Source organism: Syzygium oleosum, unplaced genomic scaffold (genome assembly GCF_021117445.2).
Source record: "Syzygium oleosum isolate NSW1041296 unplaced genomic scaffold, Sole_v2.1 Sole_v2.05, whole genome shotgun sequence".
Taxonomy (NCBI): Eukaryota; Viridiplantae; Streptophyta; class Magnoliopsida; order Myrtales; family Myrtaceae; genus Syzygium; species Syzygium oleosum.
The window spans coordinates 9,610,500-9,624,766 of NW_026607489.1; the positions used below are offsets into that span (position 1 = coordinate 9,610,500).

At 40.7% G+C, this 14,267-nt stretch overlaps 3 protein-coding genes across 3 annotated transcripts; 1 reads left to right on the forward strand and 2 right to left on the reverse strand.

The window, feature by feature from the left end:
* Positions 1–4,027: 4,027 nt before the first annotated feature.
* Positions 4,028–8,495, forward strand: LOC115681679 (uncharacterized; the record flags this gene model as incomplete). Its single annotated transcript, XM_056311637.1, has 10 exons — positions 4,028–4,183; positions 5,491–5,549; positions 5,649–5,702; positions 6,188–6,194; positions 6,248–6,287; positions 6,780–6,928; positions 7,011–7,115; positions 7,637–7,675; positions 7,943–8,062; positions 8,396–8,495. Coding segments are annotated over 10 exons (798 nt in total), but the record flags the coding sequence as incomplete, so codon positions are not given.
* A 1,047-nt stretch (positions 8,496–9,542) lies between these two features.
* LOC115681617 (probable LRR receptor-like serine/threonine-protein kinase At3g47570) lies at positions 9,543–11,377 on the reverse strand. Its single transcript, XM_030605616.2, has 2 exons — positions 10,225–11,377; positions 9,543–10,057 (listed from the first exon to the last, which is right to left on the reverse strand). Exons 1-2 carry the CDS (start codon positions 11,072–11,074, stop codon positions 9,657–9,659), a joined length of 1,251 nt encoding a protein of 416 aa, XP_030461476.1. The 5' UTR covers positions 11,075–11,377; the 3' UTR covers positions 9,543–9,656.
* A 370-nt stretch (positions 11,378–11,747) lies between these two features.
* On the reverse strand, positions 11,748–12,497 carry LOC130138221 (probable LRR receptor-like serine/threonine-protein kinase At3g47570). The gene has a single exon (XM_056311638.1). It carries the CDS (start codon positions 12,495–12,497, stop codon positions 11,748–11,750), a length of 750 nt encoding a protein of 249 aa, XP_056167613.1.
* Positions 12,498–14,267: the final 1,770 nt, after the last annotated feature.

The window sequence follows — 14,267 nt, forward strand, 5'->3', positions numbered from 1 at the left end:
CATAAAATTGGGTACTTATTCGCTTAGGGAGGGCAAGAAGGAATGGGTGAAGTTTATGTATTGGTAGAGCAGCTTGAGCTATAAATTAAACAATCTCACAGGGAAGGGCTTTTTATAGAAGCTATGTAGACCCTGAAAGAGTAACTTTTCGGTATGCATTCATCCCGCAAAGTTCATTCAAAGTATGACATGGCTTAATGGATATGTTTGGGCCTACATTGGTATTGCAACCCTCTTTTTCCATTAGAGGAAAGAGGAATGAGGTTTAGGGGTACTGCCTAAAAGGCGGATCAATGGCCCATCGATTTAGGCGCAGTCTCTTCCAAGATCATACCCCGCGCGACGTGGGTTTTTGTTTTTAGTTCTTTTATAACCTATGCAATTCTAGGAGTAGCCACTAGCCTATTGGGATCGGCTAGAAACCAACAAAAGACGCAAGAGTGTCGTCAAGATTCCTACGCAACTGGAAATTTCTAGGAACGGGGACTTGATTACACTAACGTTACTAAACTAACTTGAAAAGTTGTTATCTGAATGATCATGCAATCTTGATTACCAGCTATGATCCTAAGGTATCAAAGCCACTAAGTGAGCATACAAATGTTTTTGTGGGTGTGTTTTCTTATATGTTTAAACTAGTCCTAACCTAATCTAGAAAAGAAATTAACAAACAATCTATTGAGATGATGAAAATTAAACACCCAAGTATTTAAAAGCTCAAAATCAAAATGTACATGAAAACCCGATACTCGTCGGGTGAAAGGAATGATCCCCAGGAAGCTTGAAGCTAAAGACCAAACATGCAACCGAACATTCACATACATAATTAAATACGTAAGTTAAACATGCGACCTAATCAACGTGCGAACAAGCAAGGCCCTTATTATACTAAAAATGCAAGACACGGCAAAACCTAACCAAATTTCTACATTTTTTTAATTTTCGAAAATTTTTAATTTTTAATAATAATTAAATTTTTACAAAAATAATTTTTAATATTAAAATAATATTATTATATTATATAAACGGATCTGGGTCGGACCTCCGCCTCCGACCTGGGTCAAGACCGACCCGGGCCAACTGGGCTGGGCTCAGCGAATGAGCCCAGTTCGGTAACACCCAAGACAAAAATAAAAAGAAAACAAAGCCCAGCCTAAAACCTATTATAAACCTACTAAGTCCACTATGCCTAAACCAGCCCACTAAAAAGAAAACAGATTCGGCGACAGACGAAGAACACGAAACCAGATCTCATTGAGACATTTTATCGAACAGGTGGAGTGCGCCACTGGACCGCGAGATTTCCGGCTCAGCCGAGACTCAACCGCGGGTCGGGACTCTCGAAATACGACGTACACGGACTCGGGACCAAAGCACAGGGGCGACGCGAGCCGGACGGCCGCGAGCTCCCGCCCAGCGTGCCCGAAAGCAGGACAGAACAGCGGGTCCTCAGCAACGAGAGAAAAAAAAAACAGGGGCGGTCACGGCGTCGCTCCCTACCCGGCGCGGCAGCGGCGAATGGGGGGCGAGCTCGATAGGTCGAACCACGTCTGGTCGCCTCGCACGCCTCAAAGCCGGGATCCTCGGGGAAATCGACCAACCCAATGGAAAACCGAAAATCAAAGAAAAACTCAAAATTGAGGCTTACCTTGACTTGGCGTGGAATAAAGAAAGGTGTCGATGAGTCCGTTTTTCGGCGTCCCTCCAGAGCAAGAATTTCACCAAATAATTGTGGTGTATGACAATTGTCAAACTATGTTTATGTTAAAAGCCTCCGCCACCAAAAAAAAAAAAAAAAACCAACCTTGATCGTGTCCACACGATTTGTTAAAAGGGCATGTTTGTTTTCGACTTAACTAGAAGCAAAAGGTACTATTTTTAATTTCTCACCAAAATATAATAATACTATTCGAAGTCTAAAGAATCTATTGAAAAAACTCTATCTATGTATCATCTTTTGTATTTTCAAAAGTTTAAGTAAGAGACCGTTTAATTACGGGTACATGAACATGATTTTTGTTTTTTAAAGTAAAAAAATAATTTTTCGCATGCAAATACCGTTTGATGATCACATATAAAATCAATTATCTCAAAATAAAAACAATATATAAACTTGAAAACAAAATTATTTTTTTCATAATCAAAAGAGCGATTCTTTTTATTACGACGTCTAATATTAAATTAAAGGGGGGAAATTGCATTTTTCTTCTTCTTCTTCGCAGCAAAATCAATTTAATTCCATAAAACTATCTTCACAGGTGTCTCGGTCTCTCTCTTTTTTTTATTCCAAACTCATCTTGTAAGTGATAGATTTATATATTTACCAAAGTATGTGAATTCACCTGGATTCTAACATGCATTACGCTAAAATTCACCTGATTGCACTAATTGATTGAATTTTCACCATTTTATCTTATACTTCAATTATATAAATAATGAATAATATTTGTACGCTCATCGAACCTTTTCAAATTTGAATTTGACACGTCAGTTAGTGAAATTGGCGTCTCTTTGGCGCCATCGCTAGTGCATATCTGTACTCAGTGCTGTCTCTTTCAAGAACTTGAGCGCGCTTCATTCAGTCATTTAGCGGTTACAGCTGAATGATGCGTTCCGTGGTTTTGTTGGGAGATTGGTGATTTTATTTTATTTTTTTAATAATCCCTGGACTGGAGATTCTCATTGTCAATGTCCCTGTGATCCAGAGGGCTCCAAAATGTCCAGTTCTTACTCTGTCTGTCTCAGCTCAGGGCTCTGTGGACGAAGGAGTTGGAGATTCTGGTTCGATATCGGAAATTTAATCTCATGTTTTCACTAGATCTGAGATTCACAACGTAGTATTGCTGCACATAAATTTCTAAGGAAAAGCACCTTTGTTTGATGACTTTCCATTTTTGTTCATCGTATAACACATGATATGAACGTATGTACAGTTTGAAGATGGAGGGATACTTTCAGTACATGAAGAATCTGCGATATCAAACGAATGGTACATCTCTACCCCCTGTCATTCTCTTGAAGTAAAGCATGCACACCTATGTGAAAAAATGTTGCTGAATTGCAATTGTGTATCGAAAGATGTGGAGGATCAGGCGGCCAAGATCTCGGTCGAAGAGCAGATGCAGATTACTACCATTCGTTCTCTGGAAAGCGACCTCACTTCTGGTTCGGTGTCTCCCTATTAGTCTCTACTTCTTCTCTCGGACACATGAGCACGCGCAGGCAAACATGATTAGGAAATGATAGATGTATCTGTAATTCCTGCATTAGTTTCTCCCCGTCTATTTGTCTTCACTTACGGTATCTTACCTGTTTCCTAGTGGATCCACCAATGACTATGACCTTTCTTAATAATACCATCGGTTATAGATGACGATCGTTTTTACTGGTGCTTACTTCATACACTTTTGCTTATCTACTTGTGGATTACATACTAAAAACGCTATAAGTTTCTGCAAGAGCTCAGTGTAGTATGTAATGGTTTCTCTAAACTCATTGGCTATGTTAGCATTGGATAATTAAATTCAAGCCAGAATATTCATGCAAAGCTTTTCATGAGTGAATGCTTCATTTTTAATTAAGTACATTATTTAAACTCTCCATATTAGTCGTTCTTGGCTAGTACTAATTACACTAAATGTCAGTGTTTTTCCAACCCTAAGTTGGTGTTCTACATGTCCCTATCGTTAGATGGGATATGTAGACCTTGTTCTAGGTGTGAGGTACCTTTCATGAGAATACTTCATCTGCTTGTTGTGGTGATTTGAGAGCTGCGTGATGATTCTTGATCTCGTGTGTGATGATTACGGTAACTATTTGAATTTAAGCTTTACTTTACTTCTATATCTCCTCAAAAGTATTTACCCAATCAATTCGTGCAAGTTATCGTTAGTTTGGCTAATATCTTTTGATCCTTGTATTTCAATCATGATTGCTTTCGGGTAATTTTGTTGTGTAAGCTACTGTATAGAATTGTTGAAAGCAAACAATCTTTTCCTTTTCTTAAAGTACTTAACTTCCTTTTCTCTTTAAAAACATCGTTTGTCCAGCGAATTTCGAAATTCAGAAACTTAAAGAAGAAACAGAGCAGATGATGACTGCAGGAGGTCAAATATGCTCTCAGATATTGGACAAACAGAGAAAGGGCGCTTCCTTGGAATCTGATTGTCGCACATTGACACAGGTAGAGGTCCTCCTTATTTATATATGTGTAATTTAATTGATAGCGACGGGTTACATGAACTCCATCAAAAGAGAGGAAAAGAAGAACACGATCACCTGTTGGGTTCTGAAGAAGGAAGCGATCTGCAGCATTATATCCAATAGACTGAACTGTGATATCTGTCCTTCGCAGTGATCCCGTGATAAGATGCTGTTCTACTTGCCTTACTAGTTAAATCCAGAGATAAATTTCTTGCCGAGATGTAACGGATGGAACTTGGAAGAATCTTTTGCACCATTCCATCTCGTTGAAACTCAACTAAGCACCCTATTCAACAAAAATAGTATGCTGTGTTCTCCATTCCTTGAATAATATTTTCCTTTTCAAGTTACAGGCTGATTGTCTCTCTATTGGTTGATTGATCTTTTGCTTGTATTAATGTGAATAATTTGTTGATGCTGCTAGCTTCGTGATATCTTAAAGAAAATCTGACTTGGAGTTCAGGTTCATGCCTTGGTCCACTCTGAGATAGAAAGATACCAGATTAAGAGAAGCATTGAACTGTATTGTTTGTACCAATTATTTTTTGTGTAATGGCTTTTCTGATAATCAGGTTAGTCCATGAAAGCACTGTACTATGTCGTGGGAATGGAGATGATCGGGCATCTCAAAATAATTCTGAAGAGTCAGACACTGTATGAGAAACAAATATATCACCAAAGGTTGCGGAGAATAGTCTCAAGCTCACAGTGTAACTGCTTTGGATGGCTAGTGCATAGCTTGGAACGTTGAGCAGAACTCTAAGGTCAACACGAATTTTGGATTTGGATCACCAGTAGAAAGTGAGGATGGAGGGGAAGTTGGAAAGGTTTCAAATTTGGCTTTCAATTTACCAGACATAGATGTTTATCTGATACAAGCTGAAAAGCTAAAAGACAATCAGAGCAGCAATGAAATTCATATCTTTTTCCTGGAGCCTTTTCAGAGTTCCCTGGAGACAAATTTCATGTGCTAATGTGCTATTTGTTTTGATAATTGGCTGTTGAAGCAGCTAATACCCGAATAGGTATTATCCCAAAATGTGTCAAGATAGGTAATTTTTCAATCATTTCTGTGTTGATTTTCAAGTTTGTCCATGTGGATCTGGCTGAGCAATAAATTTTGATTTGGACACTTTCACATTCAATTGTGTTATATTTTGACACTTTATATGCTGGAGTGTGAGGGTTTCTAAACTTATAAATAACTAAGCCACATGATCGATTATGCTTAATAAAAAAATTTGGGAAATATATCTTACCTTGAATATTTGTTGGAGTTCTGTGCAGGCTTTGGAGCTAGTTCACCAAGAAAGAGTCAGGTTATCGGCCAAACTAGTTGAGAAAAGGTTACTGGCCTGTTCTCAAGTATCTAAATTTGTTAGTGTCCATGAACCCAAAAAGATGCTGTGTTCTTCAACTCTTCACTGAATTTCTTGGACTTTCAGCACTTACTATGCCAAGGTTGCTGAGGATATAGCTGTCAAATTCCAGCAGCTAAAGTAAGATTTCTCAAGTTTTGACCTCTCAACTTCAGAATGTCCACCAAGCTGCTGACAGTCTTTTTATCCTGTTCTTTTAGGGATGGCTTCACTGTCGCATACCAAACCCAGACAAAGGAGTGCGTGACTTGGTACTCCGTTTTGTTTGTTCTACCTCTGGACTTGCTCTTACCATTAGATTTAAATTTGTCATATTGAGGAGGATCATCCTTTGTTGTGCTCCAACCATATATGTACTTTTAAATACACGCCCTCACAATCACGCACAATCATCTTGGTTTGCATTGCTTCAGTCACTTTTTTCCCTCTTGTAGTTCCTCAATATTAGTCTTTGGAAGGCTGAACTTTTTTTATTTTGTGAACTGAAGGCTGAATTTAATGATGGGAACTCTACTATTAATTATATTATGGTTCCCCTCTAGGAAAGAGTTAGTTAATCACCTCGAATTCTCTTTTGTCTTTCTGTCTTGGATATTACCTTGCAGCCAAATGGTTAATATGCTTTTTACATCATAGCAGTGCTTTGCTAACCAGGATATTGGCAGGTCAAGGGAACATTTGACGAAGAAAAGGTTGCAGCTGGAGGTATGGGTATTTAACTTTTTCAAGTTTGAACTATAGACCAACGAAGGCATATGTTGCTGACATGTGATCGTCTTTAGAGTTTCTAATTTTATGTCGTCATGATCTATTGTGCTTTTTAACAGCATGACACCTATTTCTTCAGCATAGATCATCATTTGGCCATACACTTCAAACAAGAATAGTTTCATTTTTCTTTCCATTGGTATGAGTTTAGTTTGACAGATATATTATTGAGATAAGTCCGTCAATTCCCTTTAATAACTGCTGAATCTCTGTCGACGTTTCCTTATTTTTGCCGGAGCACTGTCAATGTACCCAGCAAGCCGAGGTTATCAGTAACCCAATTTTATCCGTCATGAAAGCCCTATTACTAGTCTAGTCCTTAGTGTTGTTGGGCCATTTGTTGCTTCATCTGGTCATCGTAATCTGATGTTTCAACTTAAGGCAGGATCCACACCAGGAAAAACTCACCTACATATAAGTGCCAGTAAGCGGATACAATTAGGAGCCATGCTCCATGTACTGTGCACCGTGAGGTTATGTGTTACAAAAACTTCCATTGCGGTTTACTTTATCTGATATCTAATGCTGATACCTTTGTAGCAAGAGGCAAATCCAATCACCTGGTTATTGATAACATGGTACTCACCGACAAAAACTAAAATAAAAAAAATATGTTCATTGAACTGAGTAGTTACTTAAATTTAATGCTTGAACTTACAGAACAATGAAGCAAGCAAGGAACTGATCTTCAGTGTGGATTCTGCGACAGCAAAACTTGACGAGATTAAAAGAACAAAAGCTAACCTAGCTGCAGAAAATTCTGCAGTTAAGTAGTCCATATCTAAATTCCACAATGTGTTGATTTCAATTCTCTGGTTAAAATGATTTTCTCCATTTGTCAAAGCTTAAGAGTGGATATGTGATAATATGCACTATAATGCTCATCTTGGGAGATAAGCACCAGAAAATAGGGCATACCAACTCATGGTCCTGAATGAAGCACGATCCATTTTAATTTTATAATCTAGCAGAAATTGCCATGGAGCAGCTCGATTTAAATGACATGCCTAATTGCCTAAACTGATACCTCTAGGGGGGTTTTATCTTGGATCTTATATTTATGCTTCCAACTTTATTGGTTAATTTCACCTTTTGACACGAGTGTGATGTGTAATTTCTAATCACTTTGACTATAGAAGCCTTTATTGGTATGATGAAATATAGAAGCAAAGTTGTTAAGAGGCAACTAGACACTAGGAGTAAATATCCTCGATTTGCAGCTCATCATCATTTCTCCATGAACACTAATGGTTCTAGGGCAACTCCTATCATTGCAGATGAAGCAGCGAATTGAGCAAATGAAAAGCCAGTCAAATGAGTTCCATGTCAGTATTAACGCAATAGGTACTGTCAAGTACGTAGTATACTCAATCCACCACACCATGCAATACCTATGTAGAATGTCTGCATTTGGTTTCAATGAACCAAATCATTAAAGATGTAAGTAATTTGAAGTTCTATTAATGTGGTTCGGCTTATCTGCTCAACCTGGTTCTATAGTGGATCCTTGAAGTACAGGTCCAGGACTTTTTATTGATTTTACTTGGTTGTATTTATGTCTCAGCATCATTGTTTGCCGTGGTGCGATGCAGGAAGAGCTAAGGGCAATGGATGTTAAGACCTTTGAAAAGGAACAAAAAGCTCTTTTAGCAGATATCGTTGGGGAAACCGAGTTCCTGCAGTCTCTGCAGAATCAAATCGAGAAACTGAAGGTAAAATTATTCCAAAACTGTAATTTTCATTTAAAAAAAAAAGAAAGTGAAATGGGTGTTGACAATATCAATTTTGAGCAATGTGCTCTTGACTGGGGAGTGTACCCATAAAATGGGATTGGTTTCACTCTACTTCCAACCTTTGTTGTCTTCTAGAACTCGGAGATTGTTCTTCTATAGCATCTAGTTTTTTCTATGGATTTTACTGTTCTTCCACATATGCTGTCTCTACTGAAACGGATAATTATGTAACAAGCCCTTCTGTTTAGAAATTTTCTTTGCACCCTTATTCATATATATTGCCGGAATCACTTGTTTATCTGCTTTTAACAGGGAATATCACAGCTCGTGAAATGCACCTGTGGACAGGAGTACAAGATTGAGTTAGATGCTTGTGTATGAACAGGAAAAGAAAGCAGCCAGAACATCGGATAACATCGGATACTCATAAGTTTTAACTACTACCTAGCCTAGTAATATGATATCAAACTGGAATGACAAATCGCTCTAGGGGAATTTGCATCAATATAATAAAAAGTGAAAAAAAAGTAGGGAAAACTAATGAAAAACGGAGATCGAGTCAATTGTAGAGGCCACTGCCCAACCAAACAACTTGCTGCTTCATTGTAACCTCCATACTTAGTGACCATATTGAGCCGGAATACCTTCCAAACGTAACAAGGTCAGTAAGCCCTCAAGAAAAAGCTGCATAAACTGTTTCTCAAGCCATTTGGCTATTTTAGCTACTAATGCCATGGATTTCATTCAAATTCTGCCTTTTCCGTTGCACTAGTTGACCTCACAAGTAGAAGGATTAAACTCGAATTCTTTCAATTGTGATGTCAGCAAGTGACGCTTCGATCGCCTTTGGATACTGGACTAGCTCATGGACTTAGAAGGACGGAAACGAATACAAAACAGCAATTATATAAGCGGTTGGCAACGAGACCAATCAAATCCCAGAAATTCAAGCTTCAACATTCAACCTCTGAGGCAAACCGTTGCTTGTGGTCAGGACTAAAACAAGTATTTTGCTCAAATGCGATGTTTGAAGATTCACCTCAAATATCAGAATTGTTAATTGGAGGGACGCCACATTTATATAAAACCCATTGCAACTCAGTTTTTAAGCGGTGCGGATAGACCTTAACAAAGTTGCAACAAAACTTTTCAGAGTATTTGATATTTATCATTATTTTTCTGGTAGACCTACAAAGTACAAACCAGATTCAATCAACAGCGCCTGATGACACCCTTAGTAGCAATGGAACCATATAGAGAGCAGAGGCTTGTAGAGCTCAGAGGGGCACTTGTCCCATTTCGTGTATATTGAATCCGTAATTACAGGCCAATTTGGCTCATAATTTTGGCTTTGTATCCCATTAATTTGTCAAGAAATATCATTCTGACAAAAAAAATGTTAATAAGTGTGAATTGATGGCTAATCCTTTGAAGTAGGAATGTCGGGACGAATACTCTCTTAGATTCACAAGGAAATTAGGAAAGTCAGACATTCGTCCTTCCTTTTTCATTCGCAAATAGTACTACAGAGATTCATTATAGGAAATGAAGAACTTGCTACTTTCGATGCCATCTACTCGTGTCTCATCCTTCCAAGTAAAAAAGCTGCCAAAAGTTTCTTCCTGATCAAGTGCAGCTGGGTTGCAACTTTGTCGACGTTCATGCGCCTTCTAGGCTCCTCCACAGAGCAAGCGAGTCCAATACGATATATTGTTTCCAAGCATTCCTGAAATATGCAGTTTCTTTTGTGAAGCGCATCATGGGAACTGTCGTGGCTCTCTCCTATGTGAAGCACCACGGGATCGGTAATCTCCATAGCTCGTTGGGGTAGAGCCTCAGCAACATAATTATGAAGATTCAAATTATCTCTAAATATGTCGCTAGTGGGACTTAATCCCGTGAACATCTCTAATAAGAGGATGCCGTAACTATAGACATCACCTTCTCTTGAGACCTGCCTTCCGTTAGCATATTCTGCAGTTTACACATGTCGTGGCGTAAGAAATGTCAAAAACAAAAATTTGAATTTACAAAACAGTTTCTTGAAGAAATGATAAAACGAAAAACACTAGTCTTTATAAGGGCAAGTTGATAACGCCAGGGTCTTAGCTTTCTTGTGGGGGAAGGGGGAAGGAGATTACCGGGAGCTGCATAACCTATTGTTCCTCTTAAACCAGCAGAACTCGTATTTGCTCTAGTGTCAGATGTGGATTCGAGGACAATCTTCGCCAACCCAAAGTCACCAACATGTCCGACCATGTCAGCATCTAGAAGGACATTGTTTGGCTTTAGATCACAATGAATTACTGGGCTTTTGCATTGATTATGGAGATAATCTAATGCGGAAGCAACATCAATGGAAATGTTTATCCTTTGGACTAGACTCAATTTCTTGGAGTGCCTGTCTACATCATCTTGAACTGGATTTGGGTACAGCCACTCTTTTAGGCTGCCATTGACCATGAACTCATAAACTAAAGCCTTAAACTCATCACCCTTATAATCAATTCCTGAGCACGCCGTCAAGACTTTCAGAAGATTTCGGTGTTTTATACACTTCAGAGCCTCACACTCAGCTTTGAAGCTCTTGAAAGCGCCATGCCGCATTAAATTAAGCACCTTCACGGCAATGACATTTCCGTTCTCCCGGAGCAGCCCCTTGTAGACAGACCCAAAACTTCCAGCCCCAATTAGATTAGTCGAAGAAAAACCATCGGTTGCTTTTAGAAGTGTTTCATAAGACAGATTCGGTAATGAATTATTTGAGGAGCTTGAAATTGGCTTGCTTTTTTTCTCCTTCAACCAACATAGATATAGCAAAGTGACAAGGAGAATTATTCCGAGAAGATCAAAAACAACTGAAATGGTGAGTTTCAACTTATGGACTCCTCCTCTACTTTTGGAGTTTCGAGAGACGCACTGAGGGAGCTCAAATTCAGGCATTCCTCCACAGAGCTTTTCATTTCCGGCAACAAAAGATCGCACTCCCATTCCTAAAAACTCCTTGAGTTGGTAGCGGGCCTTCCAAATGATTGTAAGATAAATTCACCTTTACCAAAAACTGAAATGCCTCTAAGAACTTTGGAATTTCACCATAGAAATTATTGTTGGAAAGATCTAATTCCTCAATGCCTCTTAAAGAGCTAATTGATTGAGGAATGAACCCATGGAAGAGGTTATCTCGCATCCTTAGTACTGTCAGTCCATCACAATTGCCTAGACTGTTGGGGATTTCACCATCCATAATATTTCCCGAGACATCTAATGTGTCCAAATGTTTCAAGTTCCCAATTTCCATTGGAAGGACTCCACTCAGATTGTTCCGAGACAAAAGCAAATAGATGAGGTTCCTAGCCAAGGGCAATATAACCGGACCACTAAAACAGTTACTAGAAAGATCTAGAACTTCCAAGCTTTGATACTTAACTAGATATGAAGGAATTAGCCCTTCGAAGTTATTTCTTTCGATTTGTAAATCTAACAAATTCTGCAGAGTTTGCAAAGAGGATGGGATTATGCCAGATAGATTGTTGTCTGACGAGATCAATTTTGCAAGATTCGAAAGGTTTCCTAAATCTGACGGGATCGGACCGGAAAGATGGTTGTCCCCCATGTGTAATACCTGCAAGTTCACAAGATTAAAAATCTCCCTCGGGATCTTACCTCATATCAGATTATGGCCTGCTAACAGGATCATTAAAGTAGCGGAAATATTACCGATGCATAAAGGAAGCATCCCACCAAATCTATTGTCATTCATCGTCAATACCATCAAGTGAGGGGCATTTGTTAGTGAGCAAAGGAAGCTCAGCTCATCTACATCGGACCCTCCACTCCCGAGATAATTAGTGTCTAAGGTAACCTTTTGAAGGTTATGGAGATTCGCCAACGAAGGGACTTTTCCGGAGAGCTCATTGCCTCCAAATTGGAGCTTTTCTAGATTTGTGGCATTGGATATCGACAAAGGAATTGATCCAGCGAATTGGTTTTGAAAAATGCTCAAAACTTGAAGATTTGGGAGTGTGAATCCTATATCTTCCGGAAGATTGCCGCGGATCTGGTTCCCACAAACTCTAAATGTAGTCAGCAAAGACAGGTTGAAGATCGAAGGCGGAATGGTACCTGAAAGCCCGTTCATTTCCAAGTACAGCATCTCTAGCTTGGTCAGTCGACCTAGAGATTTGGGAATAATCCCACTCAAACAGTTGTAGGCCCAAAAAATGTCCTTCAAAGATGATAAGTTCCCTATGGATGAAGGGATGCTGCCAGTTAATTGGTTCGCATGAAAGCTGACCGCTTTTAGATTTGACAAGGAGCCTAGCTCCCCTGGAATTCCCCCAACCAATTGGTTGCCCTCGATGACGAGATGAATAAGGTTTGACCAACTTGATATAATCCTGGGAATCTCACCCATCAGTGAATTATTGGATAAATACAAGAATTTGAGCCGATGCAATCTGCCAATTTGTGGAGAGATTTCCAAACCGAAGCTATTGTTTTGGAGCGCCAGTATATTCAAGAAGCTGGGGTTCCCAATGTGAGGTGAGATGGATCCAGAGAGTCCTTGGGAAAGAAGGTACAGTACTGTGACTCTGTGGTGTCGACGACTGCATATAACCCCATACCATCGGCAGAAGTCGATGCTGTCATTCCAAGAGTTAAGCGACCCGAAAGGGTCACTAGTTATTTCAGCCTTGAATGCAAGTAATGCAAGCCTGTCTGTATCTTTAGTAGCACAAACTATGACAACGAAGCACGACACAAGGAAGGCAGCCAAAAGAAGACGAGCGAAGGAGTTGTGCACAAATGAGACGCAATTGTGCCATTTTACGAGCATAAATTAGGTAGTAAACTGCGAAGGGAAGGCAAGAAGGAATGACTGAAGTGATACGTACTGGTTGAGCAACTTAAGCTATATATTAAACAGCCTCGTGTCACAACCTAATCCCTCGTCAACCACCTCGAGGAAGTAGGTTTAAAGATATTTTATTGAACTTTCCATACCTCGCGTGACATTGGTTGTTTAAATATATTTGTTCGATAGGAGTCACCACTAGCTATAATTAAGAGTTGGCTAGATACCCTAATCAAGATATGGGAGTGTCATCTCGAAAACATACGCGACCAAAGATTCTTAGGAATCGGAGACTTGATTACACTAGTTTTTCAACTAATACCCTTTCGGTACCTAAACTTGACTATTTGCTAACTAAAATGTTAGGACAGTCTTTCATTAATCGAAAATTTTAAATTCCGTCCTAACCATTCTAAAAGAGAAAAACAACAAACAATGTATTTAAAATACACAATCAAATGAAATCAAAATGAAAATGCACAAACAGCGACCTAATATCATCTCTAAAAGAAAAGGCAATCAAAAAAATCCTAAGGTAAAGCCCTAAAGGCTAATTCAATTTTGGGTACAAATTTTATTCAAATCTAAAGTGTTTATTAAAGGGAAAAAATCACCAAAAACCCCAAACTTTGCCATCTGTGACACATTTACCCCGAACTTTTTTTTGTGACACCAAAAACCCCGAACTTTGCTTTTTGTGACACATTTACCCCAATGTATTTACTCCACGGGCATTTTCGTCTTTTTTGCTTTTTCTTTTTTTTTTTTTCTTTTTTTTGCCTTTCCGGCGAGGGGGGGCCTCGCCGGAGGGCTGCCCATCGCCGGATCCGGCGAGGGGGGCCCTCGCCGGCGTCGAGCGAGGGCGGCCCTCGCCAGATCCGGCGAGGCGGCCCTCGCCGGCTGCCGGCGAGGTTCGCCTCGCCCGGGCGAGCGAGGGCGGCCTCGCGATCCGGCGAGGGCGGCCTCGCCGGCGTCGGGCGGCCCTCGCCGGCGCCGGGCGAGGTTCGCCCTCGCCCGGGCGAGCGAGGGCGGCCCTCGCCCGACTCAGCGAGGTCGACCCTCGCCGGCTGCCGGCGAGGGTCGACCTCGCTCGAGTCGGGCGAGGGCCGCCTCGCTCGCCCAGCGAGGGCGACCTCGCCGGCGTCCGGCGAGGTCCGCCTCGCCCGGGCGAGCGAGGGCGGCCTCGCCCGATCTCGGCGAGGTCGACCCTCGCGGCGTCGGGCGAGGTCGCCTCGCCCGGGCGAGCGAGGCGGCCCTCGCCCGACGCCGGCGAGGCGGCCTCGCCGGAGCCGGGCGAGGGCGACCTCGCCGGCGCCGGCGAGGGTCGCC

What these genes read in the sequence shown, in the direction of transcription:
- LOC115681617 (XM_030605616.2), bottom strand. Translation starts at nt 11,074, where the DNA reads ATGGGAGTGCGATCTTTTGTTGCCGGAAATGAAAAGCTCTGTGGAGGA. An exon ending in AATAGGTTATGCAGCTCCCG is followed by an intron (nt 10,058 to 10,224) that starts GTAATCTCCTTC and finishes TGTAAACTGCAG; the next exon opens with AATATGCTAACGGAAGGCAG.
- LOC130138221 (XM_056311638.1), bottom strand. Translation starts at nt 12,497, where the DNA reads ATGGGTGAGATTCCCAGGATTATATCAAGTTGGTCAAACCTTATTCAT.